This window comes from Schistocerca nitens, chromosome 4 (genome assembly GCF_023898315.1).
Source record: "Schistocerca nitens isolate TAMUIC-IGC-003100 chromosome 4, iqSchNite1.1, whole genome shotgun sequence".
Taxonomy (NCBI): domain Eukaryota; kingdom Metazoa; phylum Arthropoda; class Insecta; order Orthoptera; family Acrididae; genus Schistocerca; species Schistocerca nitens.
In genome coordinates this window covers 484,759,039-484,784,117 of record NC_064617.1, presented here as the reverse complement: position 1 = coordinate 484,784,117, position 25,079 = coordinate 484,759,039, and the positions used below count along the sequence as shown (strand labels likewise).

Sequence of the window (25,079 nt, the reverse complement as noted above, 5' to 3'; positions counted from 1 at the left end):
ACTGTCCATTCCGTTCAACTGCTCTTCCAAGTCCTTTGCTGTCTCTGACAGAATCACAATGTCATCGGCGAACCTCAAAGTTTTTACTTCTTCTCCATGAATTTTAATACCTACTCCGAATTTTTCTTTTGTTTCCTTTACTGCTTGCTCAATATACACAATGAATAACATCGGGGAGAGGCTACAACCCTGTCTCACTCCTTTCCCAACCACTGCTTCCCTTTCATGCCCCTCGACTCTTATAACTGCCATCTGGTTTCTGTACAAATTGTAAATAGCCTTTCGCTCCTTTTATTTTACCCCTGCCACCTTCAGAATTTGAAAGAGAGTATTCCAGTTAACGTTGTCAAAAGCTTTCTCTAAGTCTACAAATGCTAGAAACGTAGGTTTACCTTTTCTTAATCTTTCTTCTAAGATAAGTCGTAAGGTTAGTATTGCCTCACGTGTTCCAACATTTCTACGGAATCCAAACTGATCTTCCCCGAGGTCCGCCTCTACCAGTTTTTCCATTCGTCTGTAAAGAATTCGCGTTAGTATTTTGCAGCTGTGACGTATTAAACTGATAGTTCGGTAATTTTCACAGCTGTCAACACCTGCTTTCTTTGGGATTGGAATTATTATATTCTTCTTGAAGTCTGTGGGTATTTCGCCTGTCTCATACATCTTGCTCACTTACAAAAATTTATTTCCAGGGAACTACACTGTCCATCCAAAAATTTCAAAAACTGCTTTATTCCTGACGCATAAGCGACATCAGCGGAGTAATTACGGTGGCAGCTTCAACTGACAACTGTAAACAATAGATGTGCGTTTGACCAGTGAGTTACGGACAGGCAGTGTTAAGTTGTGGTAGTGTGACAACGCTGTTGAATTCACAGACAGCAGTGGAGCAACATCTCTAAATCAAGTTAGCAAGACATTCTCCAGAATGTTTTGGAGAAAAGAGTGTGCAAAGTTTGCCCCGCACACCTTGACTCCCAAACAAAAACAAAGTATCGTGGATGTCGGGCGAGACTTGATTCAAATGCATAACACGGGCAATTCTTTTCTGGAAGAAATAATCGTAGGTGACGAGACTTGGTGTTATCAGCACGGACATACCACAAAACAGAAATTCACATGAAGGTTCAGCGCTTTGACGACACAGCCAACATTCAATCGAGTTCAACACTACCCCAAACAAGATTTTGCAGACTCTTTCGTATGGTTGTATTAACGTTCTCTGCATTGTATTATTGTAGTCAAGTAGGGGGGGGGGGGGGGGCGGAGTGAAGGACTATGTAGAACAACCGAAGAATTGAAACACCAGGTTAACGTTTCTCTCCCTGTCTTTTTTTTTTTTACTCCAGTCTCAAAATTTTTTTGGACTGCTACAGCCATGCGGTTTGTCGCAAATGCTAGCTCAACTCACGAAGTTGTTATCGACGTACATGTCAATGGACTCTGACATCAGGGTTACATGGATTTCAACCAAGGTTAGTATTTCTACAGGAAGCTGTACCCACTCTGGGGATTACTTATATGTCAGTCCTTGGATGAAACTTTTCTGAACAGCCGGATCTAGAGAGACAGTGCAACATCATGGCTATCACGTTCACCAGTCACAAGCAATGACTTTTTTGAGGATTTACATTAAGGATAAACTGATAAACTGTTCAGTAAGCAACCAAGAATAGTAACAAATTTCTTGTGCATTCCAGATCACAGTGGCATTTTTATAATGAAATAGCACACAACTTAGCGAAGCGAGCAATGAACTTAGGTGAAATTCTAATTGGTGGACTTATTTATCAAGAAACGCTGAGCTTAATCAACTAAAAAGAGAGAAACGACTGGCAGGCGCAATGGAGTTCTATCAAGATCCGAAAGGAGTAAAATATGGCTAGCTGCAGCCTAAATAGCACTATGCTCATGGTTTACTGGTTGGAATCGGAGAAGACGATTCATAACAGCGATTACGCGCATGCACTTAAATCATAGAAAATTCCCAGCCCACCTGTTCTGAATAGGATTTAAGGAATCTTCGTAATGCGGTTAATGCAATGGAGAAGGATACGTGACTCATCTAGTGTTTTCCTATACCAGATATAAAGCAACAAAAATCCTTTATCAGCGCATTGGTTAAAGCTTATATTTCTCTTCCAACGTCGGATGCAGTGTTTTCTGTCAAACCAAAAAGTGCACTAGTTTTAAATGTGATGTCCAACCACTTAAATATGTGTGACCAAACTATCTACACACAATGTGTACATGATTCTTGGATTTTTTTATGTTCTATTTTCTTTTTTTATTATTGTGGTATAACCACTTTATGAGTAGTTAATAGTGGTCACATGTTTCAATCTTTTGTTCATACCCTAAATATTTTTAAAGTAGAAGTTCAAGACGTGTACAGTAGGATAACCATTAAGAAAGATACTCTGCAAGTGTGATGGATGGTAGTACGGCAATGGCCAAGTGTCAATAAAAAAAACATCTGTTCTGTTTACCAATCCCTGATGTGAAAACTGGTATGGCGTAAATACGAGATGATGTAGACACGGTTACGAAAGAGATGGCGGTAAAACAGGGAGACAAATTGAATTTCTACGAGATGTTCTACGGGCAACAAACGGAAGGCATGTGGAAGTGTACCCATAAAAAAACCCTATGGGTTAAGCTGCCGCTTGCAACGAACCGCGTGGCTGTATTTATCATATTAGAAACACCGCCTCTAGCATTGATAATGGCCCCACCGCCAGTTATGCCATATTTAGTCGAAACCACTCATTGGATAATTAAAAACAGTCCTGATCGCCAATTTCTTTTAATTGGAGTGACCGGTTTCAATCCTTAAGGAGCATCGTCAGACTCCAGAACCGCAGGTGGACTTCCATAGAGCAAGCTGGGTCGACCCACGACGCTGAACTGACTGGGTCGACGCAGCTTGCTCTATGGAAGTCCACCTGCCGTTCTGGAGTCTGAAGATGATCCTTAACGATTGAAACCGGTCACTCCGATTAAAAGAAAATTGCGATCAAGATTTTTTTAATTATCATATTAATATATTATTTGCTGATAACGTTTTCAAAAAATTTACACTCATTTGAAATTGGAAATTCGTGTAAAGTTCCTATCGAACCATACTGCTGAGGTTATCGGTCCCTAGTCCTACACGCTACTTAATCTAAATGGTTCAAATGGCTCTGAGCACTATGGGACTTAAACTTCTGAGGTCATCAGTCCCCTAGAACTTAGAACTACTTAAACCTAACTAACCTAAGGACATCACTCACATCCATGCCCGAGGCAGGATTCGAACCCCCGCCGTAGCGGTCTCGCGGTTCCAGACTGTAGCGCCCAGAACCGCTTGGCCACCCCGGGCAGCTACTTTATCTAACTTATGCTAAGGACAACAAACACAACCATGCCCGAGGGAAGACTCTAACGTCCGACAGAGGGAGCTGCACGAACCGTGACAAGGCGCCCAAGACCCCACGGGTGCCCCGCGCGGCGAACCACTCATTCACGATTAGATCCATATAGCTAGCAAATTGTGGCGATGTTGGTTGCTACGTTTCACTCGCTGTTCCAAATAATCCCAGAAACTTTCTATGGGATTACGATCCGGTGATTCAGTGCGCCAGTCGAGGTGTGGTAGGATCCCTGAGTGTCCGTCACACCAAGGATGTATGTACTGCCCTATGAATACGGCTGTTGTCATCTCTGGAAGCGAGTCTGTCTACAATATACCCACCATGAGGGTGTAGATAAAAGGGCAGCACTTGGTTCATACTCGCAGTAGTATGAATCACCTATGCTACGCGAAACAGCTTCCGAAACACCTCACTAACATCTACAGCCTGATCTACACCCGCCATACAATGCGGTTAAAAGCCTTCGGAGCTTGCTTCATGTGAAAATAAGTTAAATCGCAACTCGTAGAACCACACGTCACGCCTCCAGTCAGCTACTGTCCAATTTCTGTGTCGTTTGGTCCATTGAATAGCAATGATCTTTTGCGTTGTACCCGACTGTAAATGTCCACAGCATGCAGTTCCCTTCGAAATGTTCACTTGGATACTGATTGAGAAGGACCTGCATTCACTGACTGCAGCAATTTCCATCGTGTTTAAAATCGTTTGTCACTGACAAGCGCCGGCCGCGGTGGTCTAGCGGTTCTAGGCGCTCAGTCCGGAACCGCGCGACCGCTACGGTCGCAGGTTCGAATCCTGCCTCGGGCATGGATGTGTGTGAAGTCCTTAGCTTAGTTAGGTTTAAGTAGTTCTAAGTTCTAGGGAACTGATGACCACAGATGTTAAGTCCCATAGTGCTCAGAACCATTTGAACCACTGACAAGCAGTGGGAGTAGTCTGCGGTCCCTGTCGGTTGGAATCTTCTTACGACCACAGTTCTTATGTCCTATTACACGACTGCGTAAATACACCAACAAAACGGGCAACTTCATTCACGGTGTATTCACGGACGCGCCCACACACGACAGCTCCTTTCTGCAATTCTATCACGTCGTAAATACATATCACTTGATTCCAGTGGCTTATGCGGGCGGCGGGTGGGCTGCAAAGTTCGCCTGTGTAAATGACGTACTGTGAAGTTTAAGAAATTTGGACATTTGTGGTACGATCCTATGGGACCAAACTACTTAGGTCATGGGTCCCTAAGCTTACACACTACTTAATCTAACTTAAACTAACTTACGCTAAGGACAACACACATACCCATGCCCGAGGGAGGACTCGAACCTCCGACGGGGGAAGCCAACCGTGACAAGACGCCCAAGACCGCTCGGCTAACCGTGAGCTGTTGTCCAGGGGGTAGCGGAACTGGCTGCATGTTTTGTACGTTCGACACACATTATTCGAGTGATAATGAATCACTATGGCATACTGAATACTTCTGGAAGACATATCGCTGATCAATGGCCAGTCACAGGTGACGCACGATGGTCCTCGAGTTGAATGAAGTGCCGTTATCGTCTGTGAATGACAAGAGGGTACAAACTTACCACGGAGACACTACTCTTTCTGCTTCAACCCACGACTTCAAGAAAATGATGGACGTGAACGGTTTTCTTACTGTCGCCAGTTGTTTTGCTGTCCATATACAACAACTCGCCTACTGCGTTTAATGCCACATTTCCTAATATAGTTCCATCGGCAATGCCTGATAATTCAATTTACTTCATAGTCTGAAGTTTTTCAACTCTTGTGGTGTTTCCGTAGCCTTGGAGAGCGAGTTCAATTCATGGGGTAACCAAATGTTCAGGAGTTTGTTCTAAAAAATCTAACAGCTCATTAACAATATAAATAGAAAAGACCAGGTGATATTACAGCATATTTCAAAGCTATGCGTTGGCGGGTGATGTCGCAACTCCAGAGAGACGAGGGCCTGTGCAGGTAATTGGAGGGGGTCACAGTAAAGGACGTCCGGCCAGTCGCAGCGACCCCTGCGCCGGACGCGGGGCGCAGCCCTCTCGCCAAGTTGCTCCATCTCGTCGAACGAAGCTAAGCGGAGCCTCTGTAGGAGGAACACGCTCCCACTGCGCCCTGTAATTGGCCTCAAGAAAATGGCGCACCACCGCGGCGACAGGGGACCGGCCCCTGTCGGTATGGGTAATCGACATGATCTTCTAATTAGGTCCTCTTTGAAACACTTGGCTGAGCAAAGGAGATTAATTAAACGTTTCGTCCTGCTGACGGGTGGGCAGCCGCCGGCACAAACCTTTCATCTCGACTTCGGTAGCAGGCCGCATCAAACGCCTTCAGAACTAAATGTATGCAACCCGTCACACAGGGGAGCATACTCGGCCGGGCAAACGGACGTAAGCGGGCAGCTTCCGGTGCCTGGAACGCGAAGGATTCCTACAGCGGTACGACGCGAATTTCGTTCTGTACGGAATATGACACCACGTATTGGACAGCACTCTTAATACTGCCCGCTGTAAATACTGATGCAATCATCTGGCTGAGATTTAAGTTCTACAACAAGACCTCCTTTTTCACATCAATGTTTTTTTTTCCATTTTTTAATATCTGAAAAGGGTGAAACGACTCGAGTATGAAGTTGCTGCGTGTGACCCGTTCATGCTTGTTAAACAAAATATTGCTACCTGCTGCAATGTTGGAAAAGCGCTTGTGTAGAACTTAGTTAGCGAAACTACCTTATTGGAATCGGTCTTTTTTATGCGGTGTAGGACTGCACAATACAATCCTCGTATATCTTAAAAAACTGTACTTTTGTAGAAAGATATGTTTTTGGATTCAAAATCATATGCTAAGTCTCTATGGAAAGTTGTTTAACGAGGAGGGCGATGAAACTACAACGCGAGAAACAAATGTTCCGGTTTCGAGTCCCGGTAGGGCACAGAGATTTAATCTGTCAGTGAGGCCCATATGTATATATGCAGTTTCTGAACACCAGCAAATTGAATAGCTCTTTAAAACCCATCATTAATTGTATGATTCGTTGTAATAAAATGACGAGAAACGTCATATTCGTGGTTACAGAATTATTGTACCTTGCGTGTTATGAGACTATGCCGTTTGAAGGCAACTGCACATTGAGGATCCATCAAAAACGCATTGCTCTTGGTTCAATTTGTCATGATTAAATTGCAATTTGAAAAGTACCAACGATTAAAGCTTTCAGGAGATGTAACATGCTAGGTGCAGTCATCAAATACTTGTGGTTGGTTTAGCGCAGGGAGTAGTCCCAGATTCAGAAAGGAAGATATGATATATTAGTGGATCACGTCCTCGTATATCCAAATTTTTTTGTACTAGCCTTCGCGTTAGTAATAGATTCTGACAGTTTTTTATTAGTTTAATGTAAGTATATACTATAATATTGACAACGGCCTTACTGCAGTGGATATATCGGTTCCCGTCGGGTCACCCAAGTTAAGCGCTGTCGGGCGTTGGGCGCCACTTGTGTGGGTGACCATCCGGGCTGCCATTTTTCGGGGAGCACTCAGCCTCGTGATGCCAACTGAGGAACTACTCGACCGAATGTAAGCGGCTCCGATCAAAGAAAACCACCAGAACGACCGGGAGAGCGGTGTGCTGACTACACGCCCCTCCTATCCGCATCCTCAGCTGCGGATGACACGGCGGTCGGATGGTCCCAATGGGCCACTTGTGGCATGAAGACGGAGTGCTTTAATGCTACAATATTCGATGTTCTGTAAATGTAAGTCCGCTCTTTTTGAAGAGCGAGTTTGTTCGATTGGCTTAATCTACACGACAGCTTGCACTACTTGCAGAAAATTATTTTGCTCTCTCTTCTTTTATGTTTTGTACTTCACATGTTGTAAGGATTCTGCTACTGAATAGGAACAGTGATCAAGTAAGAATAACCGGGGTTTACTAAAAAGTGAGAATGATGAAATAATTTTTACCTCATGTGGAGGACTGTTGTAAAGCTGTAACGCACTATTAGAAATGTAACTTTTATAAGCCGATGTCCTTACTGACTGGACATGGTACTTTCTTTTTTGCGTTATAATATGTTCACGAATATTGAAGTTTTTATTTATATTTCAGGCAGAACAACATGACTAATATACGAACAAGCGAGGAAATGTACGTTTTAATAGAGTTAATACAATAAACAGTGTGATTTACGAGCCAGATACAGCCGACGACTGCCGCTGGAGCGCGTTGCAATCGCATATACAACGTTGGGGCACACGTACCGTATGCACAAACCGCATCGTTCTGAGCGTTCAGCAGCACGTTGAACTCGACACGCTCAACGCTGACATTGGACAGCTCGGTCCGTCTATACAAACCTTACACATGTGGACGTTGGTGCGCCCTGTTTGCACTCTTGGATACAAGAATAATCAAAGGCATGAAACATACTCACTGGCGATACAGACTGATTTATTAATTCCAAATCCTTAATTACTATGCAAAACGTGACAACTGCGAATACGTCCGCCCACACACGTACAACAACAACCTCCATAGCTCCTCCAACTCAGCGTTTATTCCCCCCCTTCTCTCTGTTTCTCGATACACACACACACACACACACACACACACACACACACACACACACACACACACACACAAAAAAGTTTTGCATCACCTTGGTTCCGAGAGTTCCGGAACCTGTACATAAAATTGGAATAGAGGTCAACATAATCATTTCCTCCCTTTTTATTGCTCATGAAAACCACACATTGCATGTTGTACCACCATACAATGAGATCTTCAGAGGTGGTGGTTCAGAATTCTGTACACACCGGTACATCTAACACCCAGTAGCACGTCCTCTTGCGTTGACACATGCCTGTATTCATCGGGGCATACAACCACAAGTTCATCAAGGCACTGTTAGTCCAGATTGCCCCACTCCTCAACGGCGATTCGGCGTAGATCCCTCAGATTGGTTGGTGGGTTACGTCGTCCATAACAGCCCTTTTCAATCTATCACAGTCATGTTCGATAGGGTTCATGTCTGGAGAACATGCTGGCCATTGTAGTCGAGCGATGTCGTTATCCTGAGGGAAGTCAGTCACAAGATGTAAGATGTGCACGATGTGGGCGCGACTTGTCGTCCATGAAGACAAATACCTCGGCAATATGCTGCCGATATGTTTGCACTATCGGTCGGAGGATGGCATTCACGTATCGTACAGCCGTTACGGCGCCTTCCATGACCACCGGCGGCATACGTCGGCCCCACATAATGCTACCCCAAAACAGCAGGAAACCTCCACCTTGTTGCAGTCGCTGGACAGTGCGTCTAAGGCGTTCAGCCTGACCGGGTTGCCTCAAACACATCTCCGACGATTGTCTGGTTGAAGGCATATGCGAACTCATAGGTGAAGAGAACGTGATGCCAATCCTGAGCGGTCCATTTGGCATGTTGTTGCGCCCATCTGTACCGCGCTGCACGGTGTCGTGGTTGCAAAGATGGACATCGCCATGGACGTCGGGAGTGAAATTGCGCGTCATGCAGCGTATTGCACACAGTTTGAGTCGTAACACGACGTCAAATGGCTGCACGAAAAGCATTATTCAACATGTTGGCGCTGCTGTCAGGGTTCCTCCGAGCCATAATCCGTAGGTAGCGGTCATCCACTTCAGTAGTAGCCCTTGGGCGGGCTGAGCGAAGGATGTCATCGACAGTTCCTGTCTGTCTGTATCTCCTCCGTGTCCGAACAATATCGCTTTGGTTCACTCCGAGACGCCTAGACACCTCCCTTGTTGATAGCCCTTCCTGGCACAAAGTAACAATGCGGACGCAATCGAACCACGGTATGGACCGGCTAGGCATGGTTAAACTACAGACAACACGAACCTTGTACCTCCTTCCTGGTGGAATGACTGGAACTGATCGGCTGTCGGACTCCCTCCGTCTAACAGGCGCTGCTCATGTGTGGTAGTTTACATCTTTGGGCCGGTTTAGTGACATCTCTGAGCAGTCAAAGCGACTATGTGATACAGTATCCACAGTCAACGCCTATCTTCAGGAATTCTGGGAACCGGGGTGTTGCAAAACATTTTGGTGTGTGTGTGTGTGTGTGTGTGTGTGTGTGTGTGTCTGTGTGTGTGTGTGTTTTCTCAATCTGTCTTCTTAGCAGTCCGGCTTATCATGTGGAAGGAGAAGTAAGGAATATTTGGGTTTGGTGTCCTGTCAACAGCGAGGTTATTACTGAAAGACAGCGAAGGAAATCGGTCATGTTCTGTCACAGGAACCACCCTTGAATTTGCCTTAAACTGAATACTGATACAGGATGCAGATTTAAATCGCCTTTCTCCCGAGTGCGGTTCCAGTGTCTTAATCACTGCGCCACCTAACGCGATTATTCCCGTTGAAGCTACTGCAGCTATTTCGTCTACTGCTTTATAATCACTTTCGTTGTCTTCCGTTCCTCAATCGTGACTGAATATCCTCAAAGAATTTCCATTTGAAACGCGTCAACTTTGCACACTATTCAGGAAAATCTTTCACAGATCAGTTACGAACAGATATTTTTAGAACCACTTAAACGCAATATTACGTTAGCTTCCAGTGAATAATCGTCTCTGTAATCCACCAACATCTGCTATTCCAGCAACCAACAGTGCAAGAAAAAAATAGGTTCTTCAGATACTATCGTGGATACAAAACTCATTTTCCGTATGACTATGCGAACTAACATTAACAAACTACAGCACTGTGTAAAATGTTCCATGCGGAAATGTTCTGCGTGGGTAAGTTACATGCTAAGATTTATGAAATAATAGCTCAGTCAACACTAGAACATACAATGCATGCTTCTAACTGATGCTTTGTTCAGATGTCATATTCCTACCATAGCAACAGAATGAAAGATACGAACAAAGTTACAGTTGTTCTCATTCCAGTATTCGTGAAAAACAAATATGTATTGTTGGACAAGGGTGAGAGAGAGGCGAATTTTGTAAATGGGATGCAGCTGCTACAGTCCAGGACATCTCTGTTTAAACAACAGTGCTACACTGATTTGAAAAGAGAAGCAAACTTTCTCACTTACCTGACATAGCTCCGCCTGACGTCGACCTCAGACCTGTATGGAAGAAGAACTTATAAGTAAAGATTCATTTCTAGCAACACAATCTAAGTATGATACAGTGCTTAGGCAACAAGCTGTGACTGCAGAGCCGCCCAACAGCAGTGTAAAATATGACTGGCTGAGCCGGCGTTTGACTTACAAAATATGGAGTCCAGAAATGAGACGAGCGAACGGCGGCCTGTGGAATTTGTCGCGAGAGCGGGGTAAGTGGGTCGGACACGCGACGCCACGCCCAGCTAATACGTGAAGTAGACGGCAGCACGCACGCGACGTAGGCGAGCGCCGGCGCGTCCAACGCCAGAGTTATGCTGTTCCCACGTATACCGAGGAATCCTCAGACGTCCCTTCTAAGGTCCAATTTAGAGTGGTTGGCATACTTCTACAATCCGACTTAGAGTAGTTTCCATATCTCTATGACAGCTACCAGGCTCGACCGCTCCCGCCACCAACACATCACTGGCAGCTGTATAAGCCCTGTCGGTACCCAATGTCAACCACCTCCGCTGCGCAAACCATTAAGCCTAAATGCTCTGAGCAACCACTGTAGTAGGAAATCCGCGTAAAGTGACTGGGTGTTACAGTAACCTTCTAAGCAAAACGTCTTAACCCCTGCACCGCCTCTGCCAGACTCTACGCCCTAAACAGTGTGATAATGATGATGATACACTGGAGGCATGAATTAAAAAACACCTTCAGTCACAGCTTTTCGTGTTTTATGAAGAACACGACGCATTTCGGACCCTGTGGGTCCATCATCAGGTGTAATTTGTCTTAATACATGCTTTATTTTTTCCCTTGAATGAGGTGAAATGCATATTCCTGTCGCGAAAAGGTTTGATGTTAGGTTAGGAATTTCGAAAGTCAAACGGGAAAATTTGTGCGAGACAGTGGAAAGAATGAACAGTGTAAACTTACCACAATCCAAGAAAAGTGTTTTTAACATTTTAGCACCAGCATACACATATGTGGTAAGTTTACACTGCTCATTTTTCCACTATTTTGCACACATTTTCCGCATTTGACTTAAATTCGTAACCTAACATCAAACCTTTTCGTGACAGGAATACGCATTTCACCTCATTCAAGAGAAAAAATAAAGCATGTATTAATACAAATTACACCTGATGATGGACCCACAGGGCCCTAAATGCATCGTGTACTTAATAAAACACGAGAAGTTGTGACTGAAGGCGTTTTTTAATTCGTACCTCCAGCATCATATTGAATACAGTCACGTTTGAAGCTGCGAAATATGGATAAAATTAAGATGATGATGATGATGTGGAGATTATTATTATTATTACTATTTCTTTCGTATCTCAGACGTTATGTCTGGTCAAAAATGGAAAGTGACGCGGATCTTGATCAAGCGTGACTTCCTTTTAACTGTACGGTATATGTTATATTGCATTTAGGAACTTTCGGGTAATTGAACATGTATCAATAATTACGGATTTCTGTAGTTGTATATATCAATTTGGATGTAGCTGTATTGCATTGATGTACTGGTGGATATTGTGTGGTATGACTCCTGTAGTTGATAGTATAATTGGTATAATGTCAACTTTATCCTGATGCCACATGTCCTTGACTTCCTCAGCCAGTTGGATGTATTTTTCAATCTTTTCTCCTGTTTTCTTTTGTATATTTGTTGTATTGGGTATGGATATTTCGATTAGTTGTGTTAATTTCTTCTTTTTATTGGTGAGTATAATGTCAGGTTTGTTATGTGGTGTTGTTTTATCTGTTATAATGGTTCTGCTCCAGTATAATTTGTATTCATCATTCTCCAGTACATTTTGTGGTGCATACTTGTATGTGGGAACGTGTTGTTTTATAAGTTTATGTTGTAAGGCAAGCTGTTGATGTATTATTTTTGCTACATTGTCATGTCTTCTGGGGTATTCTGTATTTGCTAGTATTGTACATCCGCTTGTGATGTGATCTACTGTTTCTATTTGTTGTTTGCAAAGTCTGCATTTATCTGTTGTGGTATTGGGATCTTTAATAATATGCTTGCTGTAATATCTGGTGTTTATTGTTTGATCCTGTATTGCAATCATGAATCCTTCCGTCTCACTGTATATATTGCCTTTTCTTAGCCATGTGTTGGATGCGTCTTGATCGATATGTGGCTGTGTTAGATGATAAGGGTGCTTGCCATGTAGTATTTTCTTTTTCCAATTTACTTTCTTCGTATCTGTTGATGTTATGTGATCTAAAGGGTTGTAGAGGTGGTTATGAAATTGTAGTGGTGTAGCCGATGTATATATATGATTGATTGCTTTGTGTATTTTGCTAGTTTCTGCTCGTTCTAGAAAGAATTTTCTTAAATTGTCTACCTGTCCATAATGTAGGTTTTTTATGTCGATAAATCCCCTTCCTCCTGCCTTTCTGCTTAATGTGAATCTTTCTGTTGCTGAATGTATGTGATGTAGTCTATATTTGTGGCATTGTGATCGTGTATGTGTATTGAGTGCTTCTAGGTCTGTGTTACTCCATTTCACTACACCAAATGAGTAGGTCAATATTGGTATAGCATAAGTATTTATAGCTTTTGTCTTGTTTCTTGCTGTCAATTCTGTTTTCAGTATTTTTGTTAGTCTTTGTCTATATTTTTCTTTTAGTTCTTCTTTAATATTTGTATTATCTATTCCTATTTTTTGTCGGTATCCTAGGTATTTATAGGCATCTGTTTTTTCCATCGCTTCTATGCAGTCGCTGTGGTTATCCAATATGTAATCTTCTTGTTTAGTGTGTTTTCCCTTGACTATGCTATTTTTCTTACATTTGTCTGTTCCAAAAGCCATATTTATATCATTGCTGAATACTTCTGTTATCTTTAGTAATTGGTTGAGTTGTTGATTTGTTGCTGCCAGTAGTTTTAGATCATCCATGTATAGCAAATGTGTGATTTTGTGTGGGTATGTTCCAGTAATATTGTATCCATAATTTGTATTATTTAGCATGTTGGATAGTGGGTTCAGAGCAAGGCAGAACCAGAAAGGACTTAATGAGTCTCCTTGGTATATTCCACGCTTAATCTGTATTGGCTGTGATGTGATATTATTTGAATTTGTTTGGATATTAGGTGTGGTTTTCCAATTTTTCATTACTATGTTTAGGAACTGTATCAATTTAGGATCTACTTTGTATATTTCCAATATTTGTAGTAACCATGAGTGGGGTACGCTATCAAAAGCTTTTTGGTAATCAATGTATGCGTAGTGTCGCGACCTTTGTTTAGTTTTAACTTGATATGTCACCTCTGCATCTATTATCAGTTGCTCTTTACATCCTCGGGTTCCTTTGCAACAGCCTTTTTGTTCTTCATTTATAATTTTGTTCTGTGTTGTATGTGTCATTAATTTCTGTGTAATGACAGAAGTTAACATTTTGTATATTGTTGGTAGACATGTTATGGGGCGATATTTAGCTGGGTTTGCTGTGTCTGCTTGATCTTTAGGTTTCAGGTAAGTTATTCCTTGTGTAAGTGTATCAGGGAATGTGTATGGGTCTGCAATGTAACTGTTAAATAATTTAGTTAGATGTGAATGTGTTGAGGTGAACTTCTTTAGCCAGAAATTTGCTATTTTATCTTTTCCAGGGGCTTTCCAATTGTGAGTAGAATTAATTGCTTGGGTGACTTCATGTTGCAAAATTATCACTTCAGGCATTTGTGGTATCATCTTGCATCTTGTATGTGTCTGTTTCTGCTTGTATCCACCGGGTTTGACCATATGTTGCTCCAGAAGTGTTCCATGTCTGTTATGTCTGGTGGATTGTCTATTTTAATGTGTGTGTTATCTATTGTCTGGTAAAATTTCTTTTGGTTTGTGTTGAATGTTTGGTTTTGTTTCCTTCTATTTTCACTTTTTTTGTATCTTCTAAGTCGTTTGGCCAATGCTTGTAATTTCTGCTTCTTTTCATCTAATCGCTCTATTGCTTCTTGTTGTGAGATTTTACCTAACCTTTTTCGTTTTTTTTCTGACATTTCATTTCTTATAAATTGTGTTAGCTGTCCGATGTCTTTTCTCAGTTTTTCTATTCTGATCTGTAGCCTGTGTTGCCATGCTGGTTTTGTGGGTTTCTTCTGTGTGTTGGTTGGTTCTGATCTCTACCTAGTGTGTGTATTTAGTGTAGTGAGTGCTCCTATATAGACCAGTAGTTGTAACTCTTCCATAGTTGTGTTTTCATTTATTTTGTTGTGTATGATTGTGTTGATAGTTTTTATTGTTGTTTCGACTTGTGGGTTATTTGGCGGTCTATGCAAGAATGGTCTAATGTCTGTATTTGTGTCTTTGTATTCTATATATGTCAGCTGAAATTTTTCTTCTATATCTAACATGTGTGTCACTTCGTGTTCTATTTGTGCTTGTTCTGGTGGCTGTCTTAAGATTTCGTTTTCCTCTGATTGTTTAATTGATGCGTGTTGTTCTTTGTTTGTTTGCTCTGGGATGTTTGAGTCCATTACTGTATCTTCTTCTTCTTCTTCTGATTGCACATTATTTTGTTCCAGTATTTGTTGTACTTGTTGTTTGATGTTTTCTAATTCTGACTGGGGTATCCTGTTATTTTTGATTATTACGCGGATCTGATCAGCTAGTCGTTCTGTTAAAAATTTTAATTCTGGGTATCTGGTAATAAATGTTGTGTATACTTGTGATCTGTATCCAGTTGTGTTGGTTCCTAGGTTTGTTGCTTGGTAATAACAGAACATGAGGTGTCGATTAACTTCATCTGACCATCTCATCCTCTGTCTTTGTTTTCCTTCTAGGGTGGTTGCAGGAAGCATATCCTGCAAAACACCTCTATTTGAATTTAAATCATTTTCCAGTTGGCTAGCAGCGTCGTTACCATTGTGGGCGGGCATAGGGTTCAAGCGTCGTCCCCGACCATGACGGCACTTGTCCGAGGCTTCTTTAGTTCTGTCCTGAACCAACTAATCACACTAAAAGGGCGGTTAGCCCTATTAGTGGTTTGTTCTTTTCGTCGCCTTTTACGACTGGCAGAACATACCGGAGGCCTATTCTTTTCCCGGGCCTATTATTATTATTATTATTATTATTATTATTATTATTATTATTGTGGTGGTGGTGGTGGTGGTGGTGGTGGTGGTGGACCATTACGGTAAGACCGCCATACTCAGAAATTACCAACAGATCTACGATAAATAAAACTCATCAGTGATAACTGTAAGGTATCTATTCCCTTATTCGTATCTTTCACGGCCAAGTGTCTCTATAAAACCAGCTGGGTTGATGTAAGCACAGCGATCGAAGCAATCTTTATGCTGCGCAGGTTAGAGTGGACATCTTACTCCCAAGGAATATGCACCTGAAGAATAAAACTGGAACTGTGTGCCTACCGGTACATGCCCTATCAAAATCACCAAGCTTTCCATTAAAAACCTTCACACTCAGAGTCAACAGATATGAAAATGATTCTACAGCAGACACTGAGTACACTGAACTGGTAGGTTTATTGTCTCTAGTACAAGGCACGGCACAGGCAATCATTGCTTCTACCGATCTTTGGCTGGCTCTGAGCACTATGGGACTTAACATCTATGGTCATCAGTCCCCTAGAACTTAGAACTACTTAAACCTAACTAACCTAAGGACACCACACAACACCCAGCCATCACGAGGCAGAGAAAATCCCTGACCTCGCCGGGAATCGAACCCGGGAACCCGGGCGTGGGAAGCGAGAACGCTACCGCACGACCACGAGATGCGGGCTCTACCGATCTTTGCCAACGACTCGCTTCTAATACTGATAAGTTCTCAATCCCGTCCACGACCATTGCTAAATTTAATGGACCTATCGAACTTGTCACAGCACGCGGCCTTGTATCGTCCAACCACATCTGACGTCCAATCACGACTTCCCACTACTCACTGCTCACTGATCACTGCTTTCCGTGCCACCCCTGTAACAGCTGGCGCCAAACCGAGCTTCTCGATCACTGGGGTTCCCCAGGTGACAATGATGCTGTGCTAGGCCGCTACATGTAAGTTTCTGTTTGAAACTATATATCTAACCTTACACGGTGAAACAAACCGCCACGTACGGAAATCTGTCGAGAAAGTGGCGAACAGCACCACCCACACAAAAGAGAAAATCCGCTGCGTGCAGGAGAAAGCTTATTTGAAATATATGAAGACACCGCCAAGCAAATATTTGCAAGACACCTTGAGGAAATTGCCTACAAACTTAAGGTACCGGAGACCGCACTGTGTTACTGTACAGCGTTACTCGCGCAGTAAGAAATAGATCACGCGGAGTACATTTCAAGGAAACAACAACTCCGAAATCCTAAGCTACCTGGTAATTACTAGCTTAAGTTTATTGATCGCGAGCAACGCGGAAGCGGTCGTAGGCGGGAGCGGAATTAATTAGGAAACGCCAAAAATCGTCAAATCTGCCTTCCCCAGGAGCCGCCCGGGGCGCTGCGAAAATAACTGACATTTGACAGCGTCCGCTGGGTAATAGCCGACGGTGGCGGTGCCGGAGGCGGGCGCTCTGCTGATGAAATAATCTAATCAGATACCAGCGCCGGTAATCACGTTCGAAGAACCAATTAAGTCGGTAACCGCCGCTGCCGATGAATCATTACTTCCACAACCCTGCCGGGAGTCTAAACATCGAGATACTATCGACTGCACGGCTATGAGGTGGTTGTGCGACTCATTTGTAAACTGCATAGGGATGCTGAGGGACAAACATTCTCCACGCATTCGCCAAACACAAACACTTTCATCGGATTGTCACAGGGTCTAGCGTGATTCCTCACTCCCGATGACTCGTTTCCAGTCATCAACTGTCCAGTGGCATCGCTTTTTTTCGCCACCTCAAGCGGCACTTAGCAGTAACTGCAGGAGACGACGAGCTCCTAGACCATTGCACCTCATTGTTTTTAACTCCCTTCGCACAGTCACTATGCTAGCTCGACTGCTTGTAGCACTTTCATTCCGCTAATTTCCTGCGATCTTTTTACAACCACCCTCCGCAAATATAAACGGTCCCTGCCCGTCCATACGTGAGGGTCACCTGGTCTTTGTTTAGCTGTGGTTATTCCTTCGCGTTTCCACTTCACAATCACATCACCGACAATCTACTTGGGCAGCTTTACAAGTGTGTAAGTAGGCTGTTTAGGTTTTTATGTTGGTAACGCCACGTAGTGCTCTGTATGAAAATCACTGACTGTGCTGTGTGCAATCTGTGGCTGGTTGGCATTGTTGGAACATTCGCTATTGTAGTGTTGGGCAGTTTGATGTGAACAGCGCGTAGCGTTGCGCAGTTGGAGGTGAGTCGCCAGCAGTGGTGGATGTGGGGAGAGAGATGGCAGAGTTTCGAGAGCGGATGATCTGGACGTGTGTCCATCAGAAAAAGGAAATTTGTAAGACTGGATGTCATGAACTGATATATATGAGTTTTGAACACTATTAAGGTGAATGCATTCTTTGTTCCCCATCAAACTCTTTCATTTGCTAACTATGCCAATCAGTAGTTAGTGCCTTCAGTAGTTAGAATTTTTTATTTAGCTGGCAGTATTTGCGCTCGCTGCATTGCAGTAGTTCGAGTAACGAAGATTTTTGTGAGGTAAGTGATTTCATGAAAGGTATAGGTTATTGTTAGTCAGGGCCATTCTTTTGTAGGGATTATTGGTAGTCAGACTGAGTTGCGCTAAAAAAAAAAAAAAAAAAAAAAAAAAAAAAAAAAAAAAAAAAGTGTCAGTTTAGTGTTGATCAGAATAAGTAAAGAGAGAAATGTCTGAGTACGTTCAGTTTTGCTCAGCTGTTCGAATATCAAATGACGTAAGAGGTTTACCAGCATTGTCAGTCTCAATTTTTCTAAGGGAATGTTTCAAGTGTTGAATGTCTCCTGTCGATTTGCTACTCATGTGATCTCCAATGACCAGTTAACGTTCCAAGTCACTGAGATCTCCTGACCAGGTCATTCTTCTGTTCCTATTTCTCTACTGACAACACAATACTCGCCGTTTCCTTTTATACTGGCGGGTTCACCTCTCGTGAAATCTTGCGGTCAGTTCCGCATTTCCAAGGGGTGTCCAGATACCTTTGATCAGACAGAGCATGTATATAAGGTCATATACAAAAATTCCTCTGCTGTGGACGTCTTCACCTCATTTCCTCTCCCAAGCGCCTAAGAACACCACGACAGAACTCCTTTTTGACAGTCTGACTACAAAGGACGAACTCGTTATGAATAGTCCCGTCAATTTTTTTTTTTAAAAAAAAAAACCACACATTGGTTTTATGCTCAGTTTGGCCGAAGGGAATGTGGACTCTTCCATTCCGACGATTGCTGTTTAGTTTCAGGATCATTGGCGTAAACCCAATTCTCGTCACTAGCAACAGCCTTTGAAAGGAAGTCTGAATCGTTTTGAATCAATCGTAGCACAGACTTCGCCGCAATCCCTCTCACGTGCAATTCTTCTGACAGAACACAATCGGACGTACCATAACATACTCCTTATGTGTTGCACAGATCTTGGATGGTCTGTCTATAATCTTGCATTAACTTAAAGCGCTTACTCTGAAAGGTTGCTTCACATATGGTGCGTTTCTGCATTTCGTGGTTAAATAATACCTTATACAGATCTTTCAGGTAAACCATCGCGAACTCAGGGAAACACGACAATGGAAACATACTCATACTCACCAACAACTGACTGGAGCACTCAGTGTGCAGCCAGTTGCCATACTGATTCAAGAAAGATGTATGGGAAGACATCTAGCGATACTTCGGTGTAGCTAAAAACATCTGCGCACAAAACTTGAATTTCGGGAATTTTTGGACACAACCTCGCAATATTAACTTTATGACCGGTTTAGACTTTACGTGGTGATCATATTATGTTGTGAGCTAAGTGTTTTACGCCATCAGAACTGTTAAAGAATTATTACGATGATTAGCTTCTGCCATTGAAAGTATATCCGCAAAAGAAGTTAAAAAGCCCAAGGCACTCTCGTACTGAGGTGGTGAATTACTTCTGACTCGGTATGAAACTGTATTTATACATTTGTATCGTGTGAACGATCAAAAAATATAAACCGAGAAAAAAATCGTCATAAGCTACGTCTGAAGCACAGTTCTGCACGAATGGTTTGAAGCCTGTCAAATGTTATGCTGCAGGAGACTGCTGAACATTAGGGATTGTTAGAGTAAGGAATGCACACATCCTGCGACGAGAAAAACTGTCTAATAAATAACGTAATGAATCGAAGAGAGAAAATGGATTGGAGCATATTACGATATGAATGATTGCTAATATCTTTACTTGAGAAGACAGTGCAAAGAAATTCGGAGGGGCAGGTCTAGATAGGAGCATATAAGGAAGATCTTTGATGGTGTGGGATGCAGCAATTATGAGGACTTAATGAGGATAGCTGGCGAGTGACAGGACTGGATAGCTACATAATCAGTTCAACCTTAAGGATGGCGATCGCGACAATAATCGTGGCCCCGGAACCGTTTGGGGCCGTGTTTGTGTTGTCAAAGGCAAGCCTGATATGAATGGACGTGAGAGGATGAAACCTAGTGTCAGCACAAAACCTACTCTTTTCGAATAGCATCAAGGAGGCGGGTTAGCTTAACATCGCCTTCTGAAAGACGGACAACGATCAACAGCGTTACACGAAATGTTTAGCCAACTTAACTGACGCCGGGCCTGGTGACATCATCTCCTTTCTGGCATTCTGTCGCGTCTCCACGACGACCCACCTTACTGCGTTGATTCCATATAACTAATTGCCAGCTACGGTCGCAGGTTCGAATCCTGCCTCGGGCATGGATGTGTGTGATGTCCTTAGGTTAGTTAGGTTTAAGTAGTTCTAAGTTCTAGGGGACTGATGACCACAGATGTTAAGTCCCATTGTGCTCAGAACCATTTGAACCAACTAATTGCCACATACACACCACTTCACTGCTATCACGTCAGAAGTGAAGGGTCACGTGACCGCCTGGTAAGAGATCTACACGATCTAAAGAGCTACAAAGCGATCAGTGCGCTCTTTAGATGAACTGATTAATACCGAACTTTTCAGGAGGAATAGTAATTATTCACAGAGGTAGCAGTATAGACTTATTCGAATAAACATTCCATATAACGCGTATTCAGGTTGATTGATTGATTGATTGATTGATTTGGGGCAGGGGACGAAACAGCGAAGTGATCGATCCCATCGGATTAGGGAAGGTTGCGGAAGGAAGTCGGCCGTACCCTTCCAAAGGAACCATCCCGGCATTTGCCTTAAGTGATTTAGGGAAATCACTGAGACGCGGGATTGAACCGTCGTCCTAACGAATGCGAGTCCAATGGGCTAACCACTGCGCTACCTCGCTCGGTACACGTATTCACCCTTCAATAGTTACAAAGAACAGCTGGTTAGAGAGGTAAGTCTTCTTTTCAGATTTTGGTGTTCCAGTTGCATTGGTTTCATTTATCATCATTTTTGTTTTGAAGTTCAAGTTGTAAAGTTGTGCTAGAGGTTAGGTAACTGAACTTCTCACTGCAACTGTAATTTATTGACCATTGTAACATGTAATTTAAGGATGCGGCGTATATTTGTACAGGGTGGCCAGAAACAGTCTGAAAAGCTTGTAAGGGTGTTGCAGGTGAGGCTATACTAAGAAATAAAGAGGTTGTGCTGAGAAATGATGGTTAAGAAAAAAAATTGATACGTTGCGCCGTTCCAGAGTTACTTATCGTTGCAAGTAGCCAATCAAGTAGTCGCGCCCGCAATTTCAAGCAGCTTGCCAGAGGCGGTGTCGCTAAATTTGTTCTTCCGTTGGTTTCCTCAAAGCAAACTAACTTAGCTCTTGTTCACTTAGCTTAAATTTATCACTTCCGGAAAAAGACACTGAGGCGAGTACAAGTGTTAGAATTTTCGCGCGCAACGATTTCATTGGTTAACTGCAATGCTACACAACTCGGAAAAGGCGTTAAGCTATGATTTTTTTATTAAAAATTATTTATCAGCACAAGCTACCCTGCAACATTCTTACAAGCTTTTCAGACTGTTTCTGACGACCACGTAAATGCCGAGTGATATTAATGTACGGCTTTTTTTTTTTTTTTAATGGAATACGATAGATGATATCCTAAACGGAGAGTACCAGATTCAAGAATGTTTGCTCGTTTTTTCACTAATGTATGCGGAAGTGATGCAGTGCCAAGCAATCATACTTCATCTAAACGTGCAAATGAACAGAGTGTGGAGGAAGTAAGAGATATTACTCAGTTGGTACAACACCGTCTTTCAAGAAGCACACGCAGACGTTATACGCGTAGCGGTGTTCCACTTACAAAAATACGGCGGAAATTAATATGCACAGTCTATATAAGGTGTCCCAGAAATGTTACGACAAACTTTGGGGATTGCAGGTGTTTTGAGGAACAAGTCGAGGATAGGAACCCTTCGTCCGGAAACGTTTTCCAACGGCGCTACAGAGCGTCGAAGTTGTAGGCGCCGGCGCTTGATACTTGACCACCCTGTCTGCAGCAAACGTGATTTTTTGCGCAGACAGACTATAGGCGGTAAGTCCCGCAATGTTGTTTGTTATTAAGTGATCGTTACTGATGGCCACAATCGCCAGCGGAGAAGATGGAGCTAGCTGCTGCGTAGAAAGGTCTTGTGTCATATGAATGCGATGATCTGTTACATCGGTGAATGATGGTTCCGGAGACGGGTTTCCATCCACACAGTTTATTGTTATCCTGGAACTCTCTAACTTCCATGTTTTTCGGTATAAAGTAGAAAAACTGCAGATGGAATACCATGTCCTAAACTGTCATCCGCCAAGGCAACAGTGCATCTCTTATTCATACGAGACAAGGCTTGTCTACGCAGCAGCTTCTCCGCTGGTGATCGTAGCAATTAGTCGCGATTACTGAATAACAAAGCTGCGATATGTTTCGCCTACAGTCCCTCAGCGTACAAAGTAACTTTTGCTGCGGAAGGAGTGGCCTGATGGCCACGCTTCGTACACGGGTTCGTGTGCTCGATTTATTCCTCAAAACATCCTCTACAACCCCTCGATGTTTACTGCAACATTTCTGGGAGACCTTGCATACAATCATTTATCCACGAGAAAGAGATGAAGGTGGACGATTGTAATTTTGTCCAGAATGAGATTTTCACTCTGCAGCGGAGTGTGCGCTGTTATGAAACTTTCCTGGCAGATTAAAACTGTGTGCCGGACCGAGACTCGAACTCGGGTCCTTTGCCTTTCGCGGGCAAGTGCACTACCATCTGAGCTACCCAAGCACGACTCACGCCCCGTCCTCACAGCTTTACTGCCGCCAGTACCTCGTCTCCTACTTCACAAACTTCACAGAAGCTCTTCTGTGAACCTAGCAGAACTAGCACTCTTGGAAGAAAGGATATTGCGGAGACATGACTTAGCCACAGCCTGGGGGAAGTACAGCTGTCAGGACGGGGCGTGACTCGTGCTTGAGTAGCTCAGATCGCAGAGCACTTGCCCGCAAAAGGCAAAGGTCCCGAGTTCGAGTCTCGCTCCGGCACACAGTTTTAATCTGCCAGGAAAGTTTCGGTGGAATTTTGTCGCTGACTAACAGCAAATCGCCCATTAATCCCATTAATACAGTTATTGATGAAGCGACAAACTCGTAACGGTATAACTAAGTCTCGTGACTTACATCAGTGGTCCGTTTCAGGAACGCTTCTTGTACATGTGGTGTGATGTGGTAAGATAGATAACTAGTTGATTCGGCCTGTTTGTTATCACATCATCTTTCAGGACCCTTTTATCTTCATTTTCTTGAAAACGAGTTTTCAGCATTGCTGATAGAATTTCTTCTGGCTACAAGGAAGGTCATATTTTTCCAGCAAGTTGGGAGGCCTGCACATTGTAGTCATCAGGTGACCATAATCGAAACCTAATATTCCCCGGAAGATGCATCTTCACAAACAGTCACGTTTCTTGGTCACCAAGGTCCCTAGTCTTTATCGTTTTATATTTATGCCTGTGTGGATGGCTAGAAGGCGAATCCTAAAAAGCAAAAATAAACACGAGGGACGAATTGATCATTCGGATTATGAGTAGCGCCGCGTGGAATTTATTGCAATAAACTTTCAACTTAATTATTTCCATCTGCTTAACACCATCTGTGAGCATTTGTTTTGGTTATATTCTAGCAGCTGTATCTCTGTAACCAATAAAAAATGGACGCACATTATATGGAATGTTTTACAGTAATTCGTCTACACTACCAGCTCTTAAGTATTCACCATTCCTCCTGAAAAACTGTGTATTTTGCCCGGTAACATTACCTCGGCACTAGCAGAGATTAGTATTTGGAAACACAAATCACAATGGTTGGTGAGGGATTTGAAGTAACATTTGAATGTCTGAAGTAATATAATAAAGTTTCAAAAACTCTACGAAGTGCCACAGTGTCTTATGATGCGCTCTGTGCGACATCAAACTACGCGTCCGAAAATATATTAAGAATAGCAAAATGCGAAAACAGCATAGAAATGTTTGTCTTGAGAGAGAATTAGTGAAATTGACGAGAACAAGGTTGTAGAGGCTCACTAGCTGAGATGTTCACTAGGAGAGATTTCACAGTGCTAACAGGTCTCTACGTAGAAAGGTAGCAATATTCCTACGAAGTTGTAAGTTTGGGAAGCACCAAACCGGAGCGATACTGTGCTAGACATAAATAAGTGACCAAGAATTCTAATAAATTGATTGATTAATTGAAGGGTGTTATTAGACTAAACGGCGAGGTCATCAGTCCCGCGATTCCAAAGTTACACACGGAAGAGAGAGGGTCCGCTAAAAGTTTATGGATCCAGCCAGAGGAGTCAAACTACAAAAGCGAGGAAGTTAAAACACATGCAGGAGAAGGTATAAAAGGGTAGCCCAAATCTAAAACCTGGGAAAACAGAGGGATGAAAGTGCAGTCTTTGCAAGGGAGAGTGGTCATAACCACTGTGCCCCTGCGCCAGCAGTAAAGCAAAACCTCACCTCTGAAAATGAAAACCACTTTCACGGAGGAAACTGATGACCAGTTCAACCATCCGTGAATCGTCTGCTAATATTAAATTTAAGGAATTTGGAAGACTATACTTAGTACGAAGGGCCAAAAGAAGGGGACATTCCACCTCCACCAATATATGGGATGCCGTCAGTCTGGCTCCACAATCACATTGTAGGGGTGGTTCGTTACGCAAGAGGAAACAATGAGTGAGCCTGGTATGACCAATACGTAGACTCCTTCCAAGAGGAACGGAAGGAAGAGCGCGAAACTGCAGTAGCCTCTTGGATTTTGCGGAGTTTATTACTGAGAGCAGTAGCGCACCAGATGTCATTCCACTTTTGGGCAAGAAGACATTTGATGTAGATCGGCATATCCACAGTTGGAATCATGAAAGGGAATGGGGGGTAAGTACCTCCTTCTCTAGCCAAACGATCAGCCAGTTCATTCTCTGGGATGCCTAATTGACTTGGGACCCAGAGAAAGGAAATTGAGCGGGCG

At 43.0% G+C, this 25,079-nt stretch overlaps 1 protein-coding gene across 1 annotated transcript in view; it reads right to left on the bottom strand.

The window, feature by feature from the left end:
• The window catches only part of LOC126251445 (cyclin-dependent kinase 14), a 525,593-nt gene that overhangs the window by 122,975 nt on the left and 377,539 nt on the right, over positions 1-25,079 (bottom strand). Inside the window, exon 3 of the mRNA XM_049951872.1 lies at positions 10,508-10,540. Coding sequence (XP_049807829.1) covers positions 10,508-10,514 — 7 coding nt within the window. The 5' untranslated portion in view covers positions 10,515-10,540. The remainder of the gene's footprint in view (positions 1-10,507; positions 10,541-25,079) is intronic.